The following is a 15,757-nucleotide window of genomic DNA, read 5'->3' on the forward strand; positions in this document are numbered from 1 at the left end:
CTTAAACTTAGCTCCGGAGGGATCGCGTCGGTAAAGTACAGAACCAAGAAGCAATCATGCATACCCGTTACAAAGTAAGCAATATGACTACCTCATACCTTGGTATCTGCCTACCTACTTTGCTACCTACCTACCCACGTACCTAGGTAGGTACCTATCTTACAAGGTAATTTGTGTACCTCGCTTTGCTTTACATGAATCGCTTACTTTTTTATTTATTTTTATAGTTTTTATTCACTAGCAAAACGCCAACAATTTGTGACCTCAACGACCCTCAAGTCTGGTTCCGGTCGAGCTTTGGTCTGCTTCGGAGCATGAGTGTGATCCACGGTTGTTTCATTCATGCACAGTCCATCTACTCTGCACTTCTTATTCACTGCACGATTACTATACCATAAATCACCATCGGACCAAAAAATTTTCTTCTTTCTCTTTTCTTCTTACTTTTTATTTATTCTCTTCTTCTTTTCTTATCTGAAGGATTCAAGGTAAACCTCAAACTCGAACTAAATTCAGGACAGTATGCTTTACGTTTGCAAGGGGGAAAAAAAACTCAATACACCAATCGCTATGCTGCAAATCTAAGAAACCAACCTGAGCTTATCTGTCGTAGTCATCCGTTTAAAAAAAAAGTATCATCTGGGGAAGAGGAGGGTAAACAGTTACCATCCAAGTGTCCGAAAGAACAATGTGGACACTAGCCGTTATAAGTTAGGGTTCTCAAAGAGTCTCTAGAAATTTCTCGCCCAGGGGCGTCGTGGTTCCTCGGGATTTTGACATGCTGTAAGGAGCCTGTAGTAAGAAGTAGTGTGTCAGTAGTCAGCATATGTGTAACAGACAACACGTAGGTCCCAGTGTTGCTGCTGTCCAGTTCCCAAACTTACAAGGACTTGTTTGGCATTGCAAATGCGCCACGCCAGCTTCCTGACATTCCCATCTGCCGGAACAACTGCGGGTGCAAACTCGATACCAAACATGTGGTGAATCGCATAAACCACCCTCTTGGCATACTTGCTATCGCGTTCGACCAGGCTTCCAAAAGGCTCGTCTACGGTGCTTGGGGCAACCTCGGGGTTGCGGTCTAGGCAGTTCTGTACCAGTGGCAGAAGTTCCGACGCGACGGCTCGCTCGTAAACCCCGCCACCGCTGGCCAAAACCTCTTCATCCAAGTCCTCGTCGAACCGCCCAATCTTGATCTCAAAAGGTTCCGATACCGACATGACGTTATGAGAGTCGTCGTGGTGATATCTCAGTTCGAAAGTGCCCTGGGTCCACCACAGCCTGTCTCCCTCAAAGATCATCTCTCCTTGAACCATATCAGGCTGGCCGGGTAGCGGCTGATCCGCGCTCACAATGCCGTCATCGGTTGCCCGGTCGTAAACCCCGGGGCAAGTAGGTACCCAGCGCCCCTGAGAGGGTACCTCGGTAACTTCCCTGGATCTGTTGTCGATCACCATGTAAAGCCCGACCCAGTCGTTTTTGCTGTGATTTGCAGGTGCCGTCCACTTGACACGGATAGGCGCACCATACTCCAATACCAGGGTCTTGACGTCCTTAGGGAATCTGCCTTGGATGCTCTCCTTGCCGGTCGAACGTTCACTGGCAGCCTTTTGCGCGACGGTTCCCTCCAACGAAAGAGAGTATTGTTTGGGGTCCAGGCCTGCGAGGGATGGGTTCAGCTGCGAGATGGTGAGGCGCGCGGGATAGGTGTTGAAAAGGGCCGTGGTGTCGCGCACAATCGTCGAGACTCCAGCGGCAAGCTTGGGCCTAGCTGACTCCACAAAGTCCTCGACGAAAGCCTTGGCCTCATCAAGGACCTTGTCCATGCTGTCGGACCACTCCTTGACTGGCGGGGGCAGGGACCGCTTGACAAATTTGGTCAGACCAGCCTCCTCACGAATGCTCTGGCCGTAGATCTTTTGCATGTGAGGCTTCTCGACGTATGAGATGAAGGCGAGGGTAAGAAGGTGGCTCATGAGCGCAAGGACAAAAATGGCTCTACTCCAGGTGATGAGAGCAGCTCCATACAGACCCAGAGAGCCCATGACACGCTCCGGGTTATTGAGGAAGCGATAGATGGACCTGTAGGTCAGCTTGGCACGGCTGTTGAAGAAGAAGTCGCCAAAGAACCAGCCGAACTCGCCCAGCTCATCGTAGATGCTCACAGCAGTCCAGATCTGAAGAGAAACGAGGCCGGCTCCCGTGACGTGCTTGAGGATCGACCATTCCTGCGTCCAATCAGCAGGTACCGTGTACATCTTCCAGCAAGCTGCCATGAAAGAACCCTGGCACATGACGGTGCTGACGTGGTAGAGGCCCTTCCACTGCCTCCACGCCTCGCCTGCACTCTCGCCGTACTTGACAAAGTGTCTTGTGAACCTCTTTTCTTTGGATTGGAAAGTCAAGATCCATCCGAGACCCAACGAGAACCACAGACGCCAGAGAACGGCGTGCACGATGAAGGCTGCTTGCCAAAACTCTGTTTTCGGGGTTGCGAGCGAGAGCACACCGAGGTACATGCAGAGCAGAATCGTAGTGTAGTCCGGCACGCGGAAGAGGTCAATATTCTTGAAGCCAAGCATGTTGTGAACCGTCGCGGGAGAGTCCCTGGTAGCGGAATCGGCGTCTTTGTTTCCATCCAGCGGCTGCATCTGGCCAGCGCTACGGGGAGGAGGAGGGTTGTACGTCTTTTCAATGTGTGGGTTCTCGACCACGACGAGGAAGATGAGCTGGGCAAGATGAGCAATAATGGAGATGAAAAGCACATCGTAGCTAGCAGCCATCATGGATATGCCATAGTAGCCGATGTAGCCAATGGAGTACATGGGATGAGGGGCCAGCTCAAAAACGCCGTCGAACGTGAGCTCTTGGTCAATGAGATAAAAGAAGTCACCCCAGTACCAGGCAAAATCCTTGACGACGCGGTGAGCATCAAGCTTGATCCACAAGTTGAGACCAACAAGCACCCATCCTGTGACCCAGCGGGCGACAGTGGCCCATTGAACCTCGCCGGCAGGAGTAGAGCCGCACACGACGGCAAAGAGGCAGTACGAGACGAAATCGCACATGAGAATCAAGTCGACCACACGACGGAAGAGTAGCCAAGTGTTGTACTCGATAGGGGCCTCCTCCAGTTTGTAATCCTCAGGGATCTTGGCTTCGAGCTCGCGTTTGAGTAAGTGATACAGCCACGGCCGGGGATTCTTGCCGGATGCAGGATCCTCGAACAGGCCCCATTTCTTGGCTTTGACGACCAACAGCTTGTGCTGGGACTGGACGCGCAGGAGGATGCCGATGCCGATGTTGTACGAAGCACGCCAGAAGATGAAGATTGCGGCAAACACCGGGCGCTTGAGGTGAGACGGAAGCGCGTAGGCGGCAAGTATGTGCATGCCCAGAATGGCCAGCACGATGACATCGCTCAAGTTCTTGGGTTGGCGAGGATCAAGAAGCTGCGAGACCATGTCGTGGGTGGTGGGTACCGTGAAAACGGTTCCGTCAGGAGTGCGGCCATAGCTCTTGTTGGCCTGCCTGAGCTTGGCTTGTTCTTGATCTTGATCTTGGGATTGCCCGTCTTGCGCAGCCGCATGGACGATCCCGTCTTGGGCTGTTGAACTTTCCGTGTCATCTTCAGCCTGGGTGCCGCGTCTTTGTCGAAGGTTGGTCGGGGCGACGGGCTCCTGGGCGCCTTTAGTAGCTGCGCTCATTGTGTCGGGTATGGAGGTACCTTTATTGAATTTGCCTCAAATGTCCCGGACACCTGTTGACTGACACGCGCGTCACCAAGGGTGGGTTCAGATGGTGTGTGTGGTTGACACCCAGACACCTCGTCTGTTTGGATTTAGTAATTTGTTGTTTATTTTTATTTTGTTGTCTCTCGTCACTTCTTTTTTCTTTCCTTCAAAAATTTTTGTTCGCCCGTCTTCTTCCCTTTGCTGCCCTCGGAAGGGCAAACCCGTTCGAGCCCTTGGCTTGAGGGGATTTGTGGGGGCTGAAACAAAGATTGGAGGGGAAATGACGACAATGTGTGTGGTGTTGTCTCTTTCGGCAGTTAGAATTTCTAGTTCTATGTCTAGAGCAGCAGCTGTGACATTAAGATGGTGGTGAAGTTCATTCAAGCCAATTCATTCAGGCCAGTTCAGAAGTTGACAGATTTGGCGCTTTTGCTCGCTTAAAAAAAGATGGTGTGTTTTAGGAAATCAAAAAAGAGACACATGCACACAAAATTATCCACTGAGCACACGTTGTTGTTACATATTTCGACCTTCCTTCATCAGTCACATGCTCACACGCGAAAACAGGAAAGCGCTGAGCTCACCGTCGTAACGATCCTTGGCGCCGTCGTGCCTTGTGCTGGGCCGGACCCTACCAAACATTTAACTGCGGGGAACGACCTGGAAGCGGGTGACAACCTAGACCAAGATAAGAAGGAAACAGGCATGGAGCTTGTTCGTCTGATTTCAGTCTTTGTACATGAGGTGAATTAAATGAGGCTTGAAATTATCATTAACCTGTTTGTATGTATGTATGTATGTATATATATTCCGTCTAATTCATAAATTGGTCCCATGTTAACAGGAAAAACCTGCAAACATTTTTTTTCTTCTTCTTTAGTTCACCTTCATTCTCATCATCCATCCACTCAAGTTTTATTTGCGTTGACAGTACCAGAGAGCAATTAACCACAAGCTAGCTACTACTGTACCTGTAGTTACGCTCGGTTAGGTCCCTAGCATGAGGCCAGTTTTCAAAGCTAAAATCAAACTTGGCTAGACTCCCTGACAGCACCGCATTTTGATTTATTCACCTCGTGGATTAAGTGGTCCAGTTCTAGAACTAGACCGATCACCGACTCCATCGGTGCATATAGCCGCCATCCCGGAAGTCGCTCGGCAGATCCTCTCGGGTTGGAACCGCCGATAAAATATTTTTGATTATCTTTCCACGTGACCAGGGAGATACTATGGATTGATATGATATGGATGGATCATCTTAGGTGGTCGATTTGGTTGATTTGGGAGTTCTGAGTGGTTTAGTGGATCACTTGTAATTTCCGTGGCTTGGTTTTGTTCCTGCAACTCGCGAGCCTGACAGAAACCATTGACAATGGAGTCGAGATCTTAATACCTTCTGGAATCGTTCTACACACCTTACCTACTACTATATTACAGGGAAGGCGACCCACTTGCTCGGGTTTTACGACTACAGTGCCTACAGTAAATTACGTGACTTTCGTACAATCCGGCAGGTAGGTACGACGTACATACAAGAAGCAACGCAATGCCTTACAACCTTACTTACCTAAGGTACTCTGTGTAAGGTACCAATGGGTATAAATAAATTGGCGATAGTATACCACCTACTCTTTCCTCCAATACCAAACATGTCGCACCGCTTTGACAGCTTGCTTGACGACACAGCAGGGTATTCCACCCCAGCAAAGAAAACCCGTCGAACTCGTCCGGGCATTTCCTTTGATTGCTTTGTTATGCGTTCCACTCGCTCTTAGCCGTCCTGCTACCACACCCAACAAACAAATAGTGTACCATCCGCTCGTCTCGGGCGTTGATGGAGAATCGCAGGAAAGGCCTGCCATGGGATCCGTCGCATGAATTTCATCGCTCGAATGAGGAAACATACCCAGGGGATCCCCATGTCGAGAGAAACAATGTTTCTATTGAATTCTGGTGGGGTTGATGTTTTTTTTTCCTAGCTTTTTTTATATTTCCCTTTGTTTATGTTATACCACGTGAAGTGACCGGGCCCTGCTTGGAGGGGACTTGCTGAATGAATGTTCGAGGGTCTAAGGGAAAAAAGTCAGGGGTTAAGGGGGTTATATTTGTACCAGCGTTGCCTTTCTCAAAATGACTTTTGCGCTTTACACTTTTTTTCTCTCTCCTCTTGATTCGTTTTCCTGCTAGTAATAATTCCTTTTTTTTCCAACAGTCGCTCATTTTTCTATACTTGTTACTCGCCTCTTCAGGGACAGTATATAACATCATCAACCCAAAAGCTCCCCTTGGCACTCTAGAAAAAGTCGTGCCACTCCAAACTAGCGAGAAAGCGAGCCGTTAAATCTGCGAATGGGTATCTTCTCAAACGACATGGCCAAGTCAAACAAAAAGACGGAAGCCGCCGCTGGCGCCGAGGCAGACGTGGAGAAGCCCCTGCCGGAGCCCAAGCGGCCCGGCACCAGCGGCACCGAGATGATGCTCACGACGACGCGGCGCCAGGCCTCTGCCAAGCTCAAGGCCGCGTCGCAGGCCGAGCGCGCGTACAAGGCAAAGAAGCGCTCCGCCGCCGCCCGCGCCAACCTTGACGAGGCCAAGGGTCACTTTGGCGAGACGTTCAAGCACATCGTCACCGGCTCCAAGCTCATGGCCTCGGTCGTCCGCTCAGTGCCTTACATCTTTAGCAACAAGGCCGAGCAGCGCCGCGCAAAGGCTGCCGAGTCCAAGCGCGCCGCCGCCCTCGAGAAGCGCAAGAAGCTCGAGGAGAAGCTGGCAAAGGAAAAGGAGGAGGCTGATGCCCTCGCCGATCAGAATGCCGGCGAGGGTCCTAGCAACTCGTCATAGAGGAAGCAATCTCGAGCCATCCCTGACTCTTTTACTTGCAGCAACCCGGATCTTGGGTTTCAACACATTCGCTTTTTCTTTTCCCCTTACTATCTCGGATCAACCAAGTGCGGTCTCCGCCAGATCTCACAGTCGCTATCGTTTCTCGTCTTCACTCTTAAAATGCAGCTCTATGCATAAACACAAACGCTCGCTCTTTTCTTTTGCTCCCGCTGTCTCTATCTTCATCTCTTCATACCACGCCTCTCTTTGTCGTCATTTCGTCCATTTCCTAGCTTCAACCCTAAATTATACCCATCTCATCTGATATTCAGATCAGATCACATCGTTATTCTTAATCCCTGGAAATATCTGTTTTCCTTCTTATTACTATTTTTCTTTGTCTACTTGTTTTTCGCTTACGAATTACGACCGCTATGTTAGGATGGGTTTGTTCATTGTGGCGGAGTTTGTTTCATTTACATTTGCGCCCTAGGTATCAACCAAAATACACGAGGGATAAAAAAAAAAACTCCCAAGGAAGAGAGGTCTTAACCGCAAAATCGAGTCCTTTGGCTTCGACTTTGTACAAGGCCATTCTTCTTTTGTACTCTCTCCCCATACAGAGGAAAACACACCCTAACGAATCCGGCTGTCGTGGTTATTCAGCGGAAAAGACCACAACCTATTTCTTTGTTTATCTTATTCATTCTTCTCTTTTTCTTTTCTTTTCACCTTGTCCATATGGTTCTCCATTTTGCTGCAAGCGTCTCAAAAAAAGTTAATACAAATGCCTAAAGGGCGCATCTATCACACCGACCAAGAATCGCAGTTCAGCTGATCTCATGCGGCTCTGATTTGCTCTGCCGACGTCTACAGAGAATTGTCTCTAACCCTAGTGCTATAAAAAGATCACAAAAACATTCTCGGCGTCTGATTCAATATCAAATGCTTTGAGCATAGTTCAGATTGCATTAGATTCATGCGACGGAAACCAAAGAGCATGCCTGTCGAATATCGAGTATCAACTGCTCACACTTGAATTCCATTCCCGAACTTGATTAGGTACTTTTTGTTGCTGGAAAGGCCCATGACATTGATTTGGCTCGTAGCTAAAACAATGAAACGCAACACATTCTGTTGCTGCCTCATCAAGCAAAGGCATCCCCACCCTCGAAAAATTATGCGTTGGCTGCTAAAATTGTCCAACGGACTCCATCATACATGGTGAGGCTAACAAGATATATTCATCTCCAGTCCAACAAAACATTTGCCCAAATCCACTACATCAGGCACCCTTGTTTTAAGCTGCGACTACTCAGTCTTTGAGACAATTATTAGCGACGAAACTGCCCACCAGCGCCGGGAGGTGGCATGCCACGGCCATCAAAATGTGCCCCTAAAGGCATTCCATCAGGTCCACCCTGAAACGCAGCAAGCCCTGGGGGTCCGGGAGGTGGAAAGCCTGGGTGACCCGGTGGTGGAGGACCCCCGAACAAGCCTGGCGGGGGTTGCATCCGATGTGGCCCCACCATGGCCTCCGGAGGTGGGAAGGCCCCGGGTGGGAAGTTTGGCGGGAACATGCCCGGAATGTGACGGTTGGGGCTTGCTGGCCCGATAGGTCCGCCTACTGGAACACCGGGAACGCCGGGAACACCAAGACCCGGTAGGCCGCCCGGAAGGCCGGGAGGCGGAATCATTGGGCCTCTCTGCTGTCCGAACGGAGGACCTTGAGCACCCCCAGGCATGAAACCAGGATGCATTTGATGATCAAGACCAGGCGGCGGCCGCTGAAGAATCTGAGTCGGTTGAGGTTGTCCTTGAGCTGGCCGGCCCTGTCCCTGAGGCTGAGGTGGTCGCCCATCAACTTCGGGACGATGGAACTGATCCTCGAACAAACCAGGTGGGCCTTGGGGCCTCATAGGCCTTTGCGAACCACTCGCCTGGCGCTCTCGCTGGAACTCTAATTCTCTCTCTGCCATCATTGGTAGATTCACAGCCTGCTTCTGAGGCTGGGGCATCTTCATAAGGAGCTCTTCTGTTCTCCGTGGTTCCGGCTCGTTGCGATGACGCTGCATAAGCTGCATCAGAAATTCGTGTTGTGGATTAACCTGTGGTGCCATGTTATCTCCATGGCCGCTCCCCTGGCTGGGGGCTTGATGACGCTGTTCCACCAGATCCTGGAGCATCTGTTCAGGGCGTGTGGTGGCTGGCTGAGAGGGTGGCATACCACGGCCACCGACCATCTCCTGGAAGTGCGGAGGCTGTGGGCCACGTCGCTCCCCTCCGTACTGCTGAAAATGCTCCGGCGAGAGGACCGTGTTCTTCTGGCGGGCATCTTGCATAGCGTGTTGGAGTTGAAGATGATGATGTTGTTGCTGCTGCTGTTGGTAAAGAGGGGATTGTTGCTGCTGCTGTTGCGGGCGTGGAGGCTGGCCCGGTCCTTGCTGGGCGGGCTGTTGATGCTGTTGCTGATGCTGCTGGGGAAGCGGCATTTGGTTAGGAAGCATCGGATTTTGTTGTTGCTGTTGCGGTTTGTGTGCCGCCGATGGCTGGTGGTGCTGCTGCCCCATTGGGGGTTGTTCCAGACCCGGAGCGGGAGGAGGCGCGTGTGGTGACGCAGTGGGACTCGGGCTGGAAATGGTTTGAAGTTGGAGCTTCTGCAACAAAGCTGCAAAAGCCTGCTTCTCTGATTGGTCCTGTTGCGGCGCATGTGAATTCGATCCGGCCTCGAAAGCGCCTCCGAAGAAGGCCGCAAGGGCGCCGCCATTGGCACCTGGGGGCAAATGACCGGGAGGCATTGCGGCGGCCGAACCAGCTTCAGGCTGAGGTGGCGCCGGTGGCTCGGCATGGGCATGAGGTGCCGCGAAAAACGAAGTGAACCTTGAAGACTTGGCCGCCTGACCCGCTGGAAGACTGTCCCTTTTGGAAGAAGACTCATCTTGCTTCTCGGATCCAGCTTCTACAGGAGAAATGAACTTGGAGAAGAATTTGTCCTCGCTGCTTGCTGACTTGGCTGCCGGCTCAGATTTGGGCAAGCTGGCGTTGTTACCCGTAGCGTTATCAGCCTGCGAAGGTTGCGTGTTCTCTGGCTTCTTGGGGCCGCTCTGACCAGCCTTCATGCTCTCCATAAACTTTTTGAAATCTTCCTCCGTATGACCTCCGGCCTTTTCACCGGCTGGCTCATCAAGCCACTCAGGATCACGCTCATTACGATGATCAAACCGGCGGTCACTGTGACGGTCGACCCGGTCACGCTGATCATGTTGGTCACGATCCCGCCAGCTCTTGGCGCGGTCGATACGTTCCCGTTGGGATGGCCTCTCGCGGTCCTGCCGGTCCGCTTTGTCTCCCCGATCACGGTCATCGTGGTTATTGTCCCTGAACCAAGGTTCCGACCTTCCTCGCGTCAAATTCCAGCGTGGGTCAGCGTCCTCGCCGTCCCTGTCCCGTCCGTGATTGTCAAAAGGCCGGCGTTGGCGGTCTCTAGTCGAATCAAACTCGTCCTTATCCCGCAGCTTACGCTCGTCCCGGGATTGATCCGTTCTGAACGCGCCGCCTCGTCCGTGTTGGAAGCGCTCAGCGCCTTCGTGACCAAAGCTCTTCCGAGGCTTCACCGTGCTCCAGCCATCACTGTCTTGGTCGCCATCATCGCGCCTACGCAGGTTGCCTCTGCCGTCTCGGAAGCGATCGGAACTGCGATCGTGGGATTGGTCGGGCTCACCATTCCGATGACGGAAATTGAACCGATCTCCTCGAGACTCCTGATCTCGCGCCGGCTTGTCATTGTCACCCAATTTGAAGTTATTGCGGGCAGATGCCGACGCAAAGCTCGTCCTAGGCGGTCCGAGGATGATATCGTCAGGGTCTGTATGCGGTTAGTCCCGTAAATATACTACTCAAAGGAAGGGAACGGCATGCGCGATTTGTTTTTGCTGAGGATCAAGGTGGGTGACATACTGGCACTGTTGCGAGAAGCGTGCCGGTTGGCTTCCGGTCTCCTGTTAGTGTAATCTACCAGCGGCGCATCTTGAGCTTTGGATCTGTTGTCTGTAGTAGTCCTGGTCGAATTGCGAATATTATCTGGAGGTGGGCTGCGTTGCTGGCGTCAGTCCATCAAGGCCTGGCCCTCGCGAGATGACGCATGACAATGAGACAGCTAAAGAGCTGCGAACCAAGTCATGCTCTGCAATCGGAAAGTAACTCACCCCATCCATTCTTCTGGAGGTGGAAGATTCGATGGTCTGACGCACAATGGCGACAGACGAAGATGCAAAAGCACCTCCTCAGTGTAACGCGTTGCCATGCTCCAGGGCCGACAGTTCTATCTGGTGTTTGCTGCTCCGGTTTTGTGGGGTAATGTGCTAGATCGACGAGGTAGATAAAATTGAGGTAGACGAAAGAGGAGCTCGACCTTGGGGTTGCTCAGGCGTACACGAGTAGGCAGCGGCAGCTCAGCTTCGATAACCTTGGAATGAGGAATGAGGTTGTAATGGGTTGGTTATTTGTCGCGAGACGCAGAATGTCGATCGGGCTACGTCGCCGCGCCGGTCACAATCTGGGCCAATTGATGGGCGCAGCAGGCCTGTCCCGATTCTGCTGCAATGACACAGGTCGACGGTAGCGGGCGTGCAGGTAGGGCAGGCGGGCGGGCAATGGAAAAAGAGTAGTAGTAAATCGAGGGTTGAGGGAGGTTGTTGGGCTAAAGCAAAATACGAGCGAGTACAAACAGCCAGAAAAAAAAAAGGAATTTCGAGCTTGTCCAACGTCGTTGTTTTTGGATTTGTACGGATTGAGATTTTGCGTTGTGTTTGTTCAGGTTGCGATCAAGAAGCAAGGCAGGCAGGCGGTCGCACCAAAGTTGGGTTTCTCCTCCCTGGTCGATTGCTTGCTCCATCCAAATTGGGCGTCGGCCGGATGCTTGGCACCCAGGTGGCAACCTGGCAGGTGGTGGGTAAAAAAAGACCAGCCAGCCAGGTACAGCACACGGACAACCATTCTTCAGTGCATCCATCGAGCCTGCAGTGGAGAAGAGCAGCTACCTAGCAAGCCAGGCACTTATTACTACGTGAACCTGGAAAATGTACCACCTAGCGTGAAGCCCGATTTGTTCTATCTGTACTAAGGAATTCCATCTATTACTTCTACCGTCGCTTTCTTCTCTTCATTATGCTCCGTTGAATGATGGTTTTACTTTTTTCTCTCTCATTTCCGTCCAATCTTTTCGTTATTTTTCCTCCTCTCTAATAGTTTCGTCGAGGTTATTGGATTCCCCACCGAGATATTCAGCCCAATGGTTCCATGTTGACATCACTTGGGCCAGATTAGTCTCAGTTTGCCCAAGAACCAAATGTAGGTAGGTACTCAGACAATCGTCAGCACCGGACTTGGTCTTGGATCTTTGCTGAATACTATTTTTTTTGTTTTTTGCTTCTCTGTTTCTCTTTGGGTTGTTGTCACAATTTTTATCGTCAAGAGTCTGCATTGTGATAACGCGATGATTTAGATCTCCAAAAGCCACGGCCAAAGCAAATTACGTGCACCACGCATATTCATCTATGGACTATTGGACTATTACCTAGCTGCCTTAATCACTCATGACCAATCCAATGCCCTTCCTGCTCCACTCATCGATGCGACCCCGGTCGCATGTCTCCCAGAGTCTTTTTTGCAGTGCCCTCAGCATATCGGACTCGGCTTTGGATGATCGCTGCGACTGCTGTGCCTCCAGCCAAGAGATGATCCCAAACCGGGTGATCAGTGTGGTGCTTCCCCCTTCTAAACTTGTCGTGCGGTATAGGATCTTTAACAAGACTGAACGCAGCGGCGAACGCATGTAGCCATTGCTCGCTAGAGACAAGATGCGCTCGTACACCCTCCGTTTATGGAACAGGGCAAGGTCGGCGGGCGTTCGAAGGCTTTCCAGCAGATAGCCCAGAAGCCATGCCACCGCCGCATAGTACGAGTCATCTCGACTTGGGGCCTCCTGGAGCACATCGTACAGGAGAGGAAACCTATCAAGTGTCCACTGAGGCCCGCGCGTGAGGAAAACGTTGACTTTATCATAGAGACAATGCAACGGATTTTTGAGCACGTCCAGTGCCCGGCACGCAAATGCGACAATATGTCCCGGTACTGGTCCCATATCAACCGTCTCCCTACACGTTTCGGCCAATTCGACCAAAAGCAACCAGACCTGCTCTCTTTCCTCATATGTTGAGTGCTTGACCTTCTCTGCCATCTTCAGAATGTTGGTAAGGGCTTCTTTCCTTATGCTAACATGTTCAGATACCAATAGCCTAATAAGCGCTGTGGCGAATCCTTCCTCCACAATGTCATCCGCACTCTGGGATGTCCATTTGATCAGTGCTGAGTTGTCCGGCTCTGCAGGGTCCAATCCGGAAATCAAGCGCATCAGCCCGTCGTCCTCAATCTCTCCGACTGTACCGGAACTCGACTCCCTGGTGTCGTCCGCGGTAGCGTGATGGAACGATAATTGAGAGCGCTTATCTTGTTTGAGCGTCTTTTTGAAGATTGAATCCTCGAGAAGAGCGTCGTCGAACTGGGCACCTATGGTTTTCTGGAGAGTCTTGAGTAAGGGCTTATTCTCCTTGAGAATGCGTGCGACGGTGGTGTAGACGCTGACGAAATCCTTGACTATGCCAACTGTTGTTGAATCTAAACCAACAGCAAATGGAAGTTGCTCGTGTATGGTGGCTGTCAATGGCCCAGTCCTTGTGTCTGGGGCTAGTTCCTGAACCGATTCCAGATATCGAATTGGCGAGGCAGAGCAGCGATGTAAGCAGTTGTCAAGGAAGGCCCAGAACCCATCGGCGGTCGCTAGGTTAATTCGATCATTCAAGGTTTTCAAGACCATCAACAGATGGCAAGGCTTCAACCCTTCTGATGCTGGCAGGAAAATATCGTGTTCATCTGCGACAAACGTCAAGACATCCTCCAGCGGTCCAAGAGGGACATTCTTGGGCGCATTGACACAGACTCTCAATAATGCAGTAAAAGGAGAGACTGATAGTTGCTCGGCTTTGGCGAACCACCGCATACCAGGCGAAGATTTGGCTATCACGACAAGATTTTCGAGTTCCATCAGTGAGAGAATCTCGTTTTGGTCTGAATTTTTGTTGCTGTCAAGTCTTTGTATGGCGTTCACCAGTAAGGGTGAAACGTCAAACTTGGCTGACAGAGCGATTTGGGGAACGATATGATAGTAGAGACGCAAAAGGCGACTGGCCGCCTCGCGCGACAGGGAGTCTTCCTCAGGAATCCTCCGAAAATTCGTCGTCACATAGCTTAAGCTAGGACATCTCTGCATGAATTCCTCCATAAGTCTGCGGGATGCTTCAGACCACACGGGACCGGACGTCAGCGAGGCTTCCTTCATCATCCTCAGCACGACCTCAAGTTTCTGCAAAGCAACCACGAGGATCCTAGTGGCAAAGAACGAAATGAGCTTTATGTCGTGTGATAGGCATTTGCAGAGCACCTTCTGATTAAGCGTTAATGGAAGAATGTTGTCGAGGATGATAGATATTGGAGGTGGTACTGGGGCGTATTCGTCCTTTTGTCCAAAAAACGGTGGCAGATCCAACTGCATCGTGCTGTAAATAAGCGCAGCGTAGCCGATCCAAGTTGCAGAGAGTTTGGGTTCAAACGAAAAGTCTTTCTTGTTCATAAAGTAGTCTGCGATTAGCTCCGGGGCACCTTGCAGGATGCTCACGATGAGTTCACTTTGTTTTGTGCTGGTCCAGGGGCGAAGAGTCTTGATAAATTCCGAAAGGGTACTGTTGTGGACAGGAATTTCGTCCGCGAACTTATCCATCCACACAATTCGGTCCAGGCCGATATTGTGATCGAAGGTCGAACCGCGCATATGACCGACGGTCACGTTGATACCTTTGGGATACAGTCCAGAATCTGACCTGAGCACTCCAGCACCTGGGGTCGTGCATGCAGCCATCAAAAATTCGTGAACGGCATCATCAATCGCTCGCGACTGGGCTTTATCAGAGTGAGTGTAGGAGTAGAGCAATGCAAAGCGCGACAGCGTAGTGGAGTTGAGCAGCCGACCCTTGGTCTCAACCGGGAGCTTCTTGTCAAGCAGTACGTGACTCTTCAACCCATCTAGGACCTCTAAGACCAGATAGTGAGGATCATCCTTGATCGAACTGGTCAGAGCTGCGGCAAGATCTCGCTCGTACAGTAGTTCTCTCTTGGCTTCCCAGGGGATGAATCTGAGCGTGCTTATCAGCAGGCGGATAGCGCAGGTTCTCGTCGAAGATCGTTTGCGGTCTTCAACACCATCGCCAAGGAATTTGATGCGCATGTTTCTCGAAAACGAGTGGTATGTGAATTTCCTAGCGCGAAAGAATGCGCTGGCCAAGAGCCCGCCGTCAAAGGACACGGCCTCGCGGATCAGGCGAAGAGTTGGGGATATGATGAAACTTTTGGACTTTTCAGCCGAGAGATTCTTTGCGACGAGTTCAAGCTGTTTCCTCTGTAGGAGAGTTCTGCAAATTCCAAGCCCGTGCGACCTCATATCCAGGACTTGGCTGAGAATCTTGACGAGAAGCGCAAGAACCACAGCCACCGAGGACAGCACCTCGTCGTTCCCAGCTTGCGCCGCAAGAGCCCATGTGGCCATGATGTCCGGGACAAACACAGCATCGGGATCTTGTGCGTCCCTGGGGGCAGACGCGTCCAGAAACTGTCTGAGGATTGCCCAGTGCTGGGAGCTTTCGGGCGTCTCTGGGATAGTCAAGTGATCAAGCAGGAGCTTGAAAGACTGAAGGCCTGCGCGTCAATTTCGAATCAGTTCAAGGTCGGCTTATATGTTACCGGTTCGTTTTCGAGTCCAATCGATGGTCCGCAACGCTAAACATTTCTACATACCATGTCTGGCCTTGCTGAGGTCCTGGTCGCAAAAGAGGAGTTGAACGAGCTGCCTGGCCGAGTGAACCTCCTCAGATGTGGGAACCTCGTGCACCACTTTCTGGCGCTTGCGAGACTCGTTGCCGAGTGAAGGCCCCTGCGACACTCGTTTCCCCATTGCGTCAAGTGTTCTGGCTGGGTATTCTCATTATTTTGTTGTTCCCGAAGTAGGGGGGAAAAAAAAGGTACGTACCGTCCAAAGGTTTGCGACTTTGAAATGTCGACCCGCCATCAAAACGAATAATTTAGGCGGTCGG

The 15,757-nt window shown here is 51.3% G+C and overlaps 4 protein-coding genes across 4 annotated transcripts; 1 reads left to right on the forward strand and 3 right to left on the reverse strand.

The window, feature by feature from the left end:
- Positions 1-720: 720 nt before the first annotated feature.
- PgNI_07512 (uncharacterized protein) lies at positions 721-3,707 on the reverse strand (the record flags this gene model as incomplete). Its single annotated transcript, XM_031127522.1, has 2 exons — positions 721-792; positions 885-3,707. The coding sequence occupies 2 exons, from the start codon at positions 3,705-3,707 to the stop codon at positions 721-723; spliced, it is 2,895 nt and encodes a 964-aa protein (XP_030981203.1).
- A 2,376-nt stretch (positions 3,708-6,083) lies between these two features.
- On the forward strand, positions 6,084-6,575 carry PgNI_07513 (uncharacterized protein; the record flags this gene model as incomplete). The annotated part of the gene is made up of 1 exon (XM_031127523.1): positions 6,084-6,575. The coding sequence occupies one exon, from the start codon at positions 6,084-6,086 to the stop codon at positions 6,573-6,575; it is 492 nt and encodes a 163-aa protein (XP_030981204.1).
- Positions 6,576-7,458: 883 nt separating this feature from the next.
- PgNI_07514 (uncharacterized protein) lies at positions 7,459-11,358 on the reverse strand. Its single transcript, XM_031127524.1, has 3 exons — positions 10,763-11,358; positions 10,515-10,648; positions 7,459-10,422 (listed from the first exon to the last, which is right to left on the reverse strand). The coding sequence occupies exons 1-3, from the start codon at positions 10,858-10,860 to the stop codon at positions 7,892-7,894; spliced, it is 2,763 nt and encodes a 920-aa protein (XP_030980661.1). The 5' UTR covers positions 10,861-11,358; the 3' UTR covers positions 7,459-7,891.
- Positions 11,359-12,141: 783 nt separating this feature from the next.
- On the reverse strand, positions 12,142-15,655 carry PgNI_07515 (uncharacterized protein; the record flags this gene model as incomplete). Its single annotated transcript, XM_031127525.1, has 2 exons — positions 15,462-15,655; positions 12,142-15,362 (listed from the first exon to the last, which is right to left on the reverse strand). Exons 1-2 carry the CDS (start codon positions 15,616-15,618, stop codon positions 12,142-12,144), a joined length of 3,378 nt encoding a protein of 1,125 aa, XP_030980662.1. The 5' UTR covers positions 15,619-15,655.
- Between the last annotated feature and the right edge of the window lie 102 nt (positions 15,656-15,757).

This window comes from Pyricularia grisea (assembly GCF_004355905.1).
Source record: "Pyricularia grisea strain NI907 chromosome Unknown Pyricularia_grisea_NI907_Scaffold_4, whole genome shotgun sequence".
NCBI classification, from domain to species: domain Eukaryota; kingdom Fungi; phylum Ascomycota; class Sordariomycetes; order Magnaporthales; family Pyriculariaceae; genus Pyricularia; species Pyricularia grisea.

What these genes read in the sequence shown, in the direction of transcription:
- PgNI_07514 (XM_031127524.1), bottom strand. Translation starts at nt 10,860, where the DNA reads ATGGCAACGCGTTACACTGAGGAGGTGCTTTTGCATCTTCGTCTGTCG. An exon ending in CCTCCAGAAGAATGGATGGG is followed by an intron (nt 10,649 to 10,762) that starts GTGAGTTACTTT and finishes CCAGCAACGCAG; the next exon opens with CCCACCTCCAGATAATATTC. An exon ending in CGCTTCTCGCAACAGTGCCA is followed by an intron (nt 10,423 to 10,514) that starts GTATGTCACCCA and finishes AACCGCATACAG; the next exon opens with ACCCTGACGATATCATCCTC.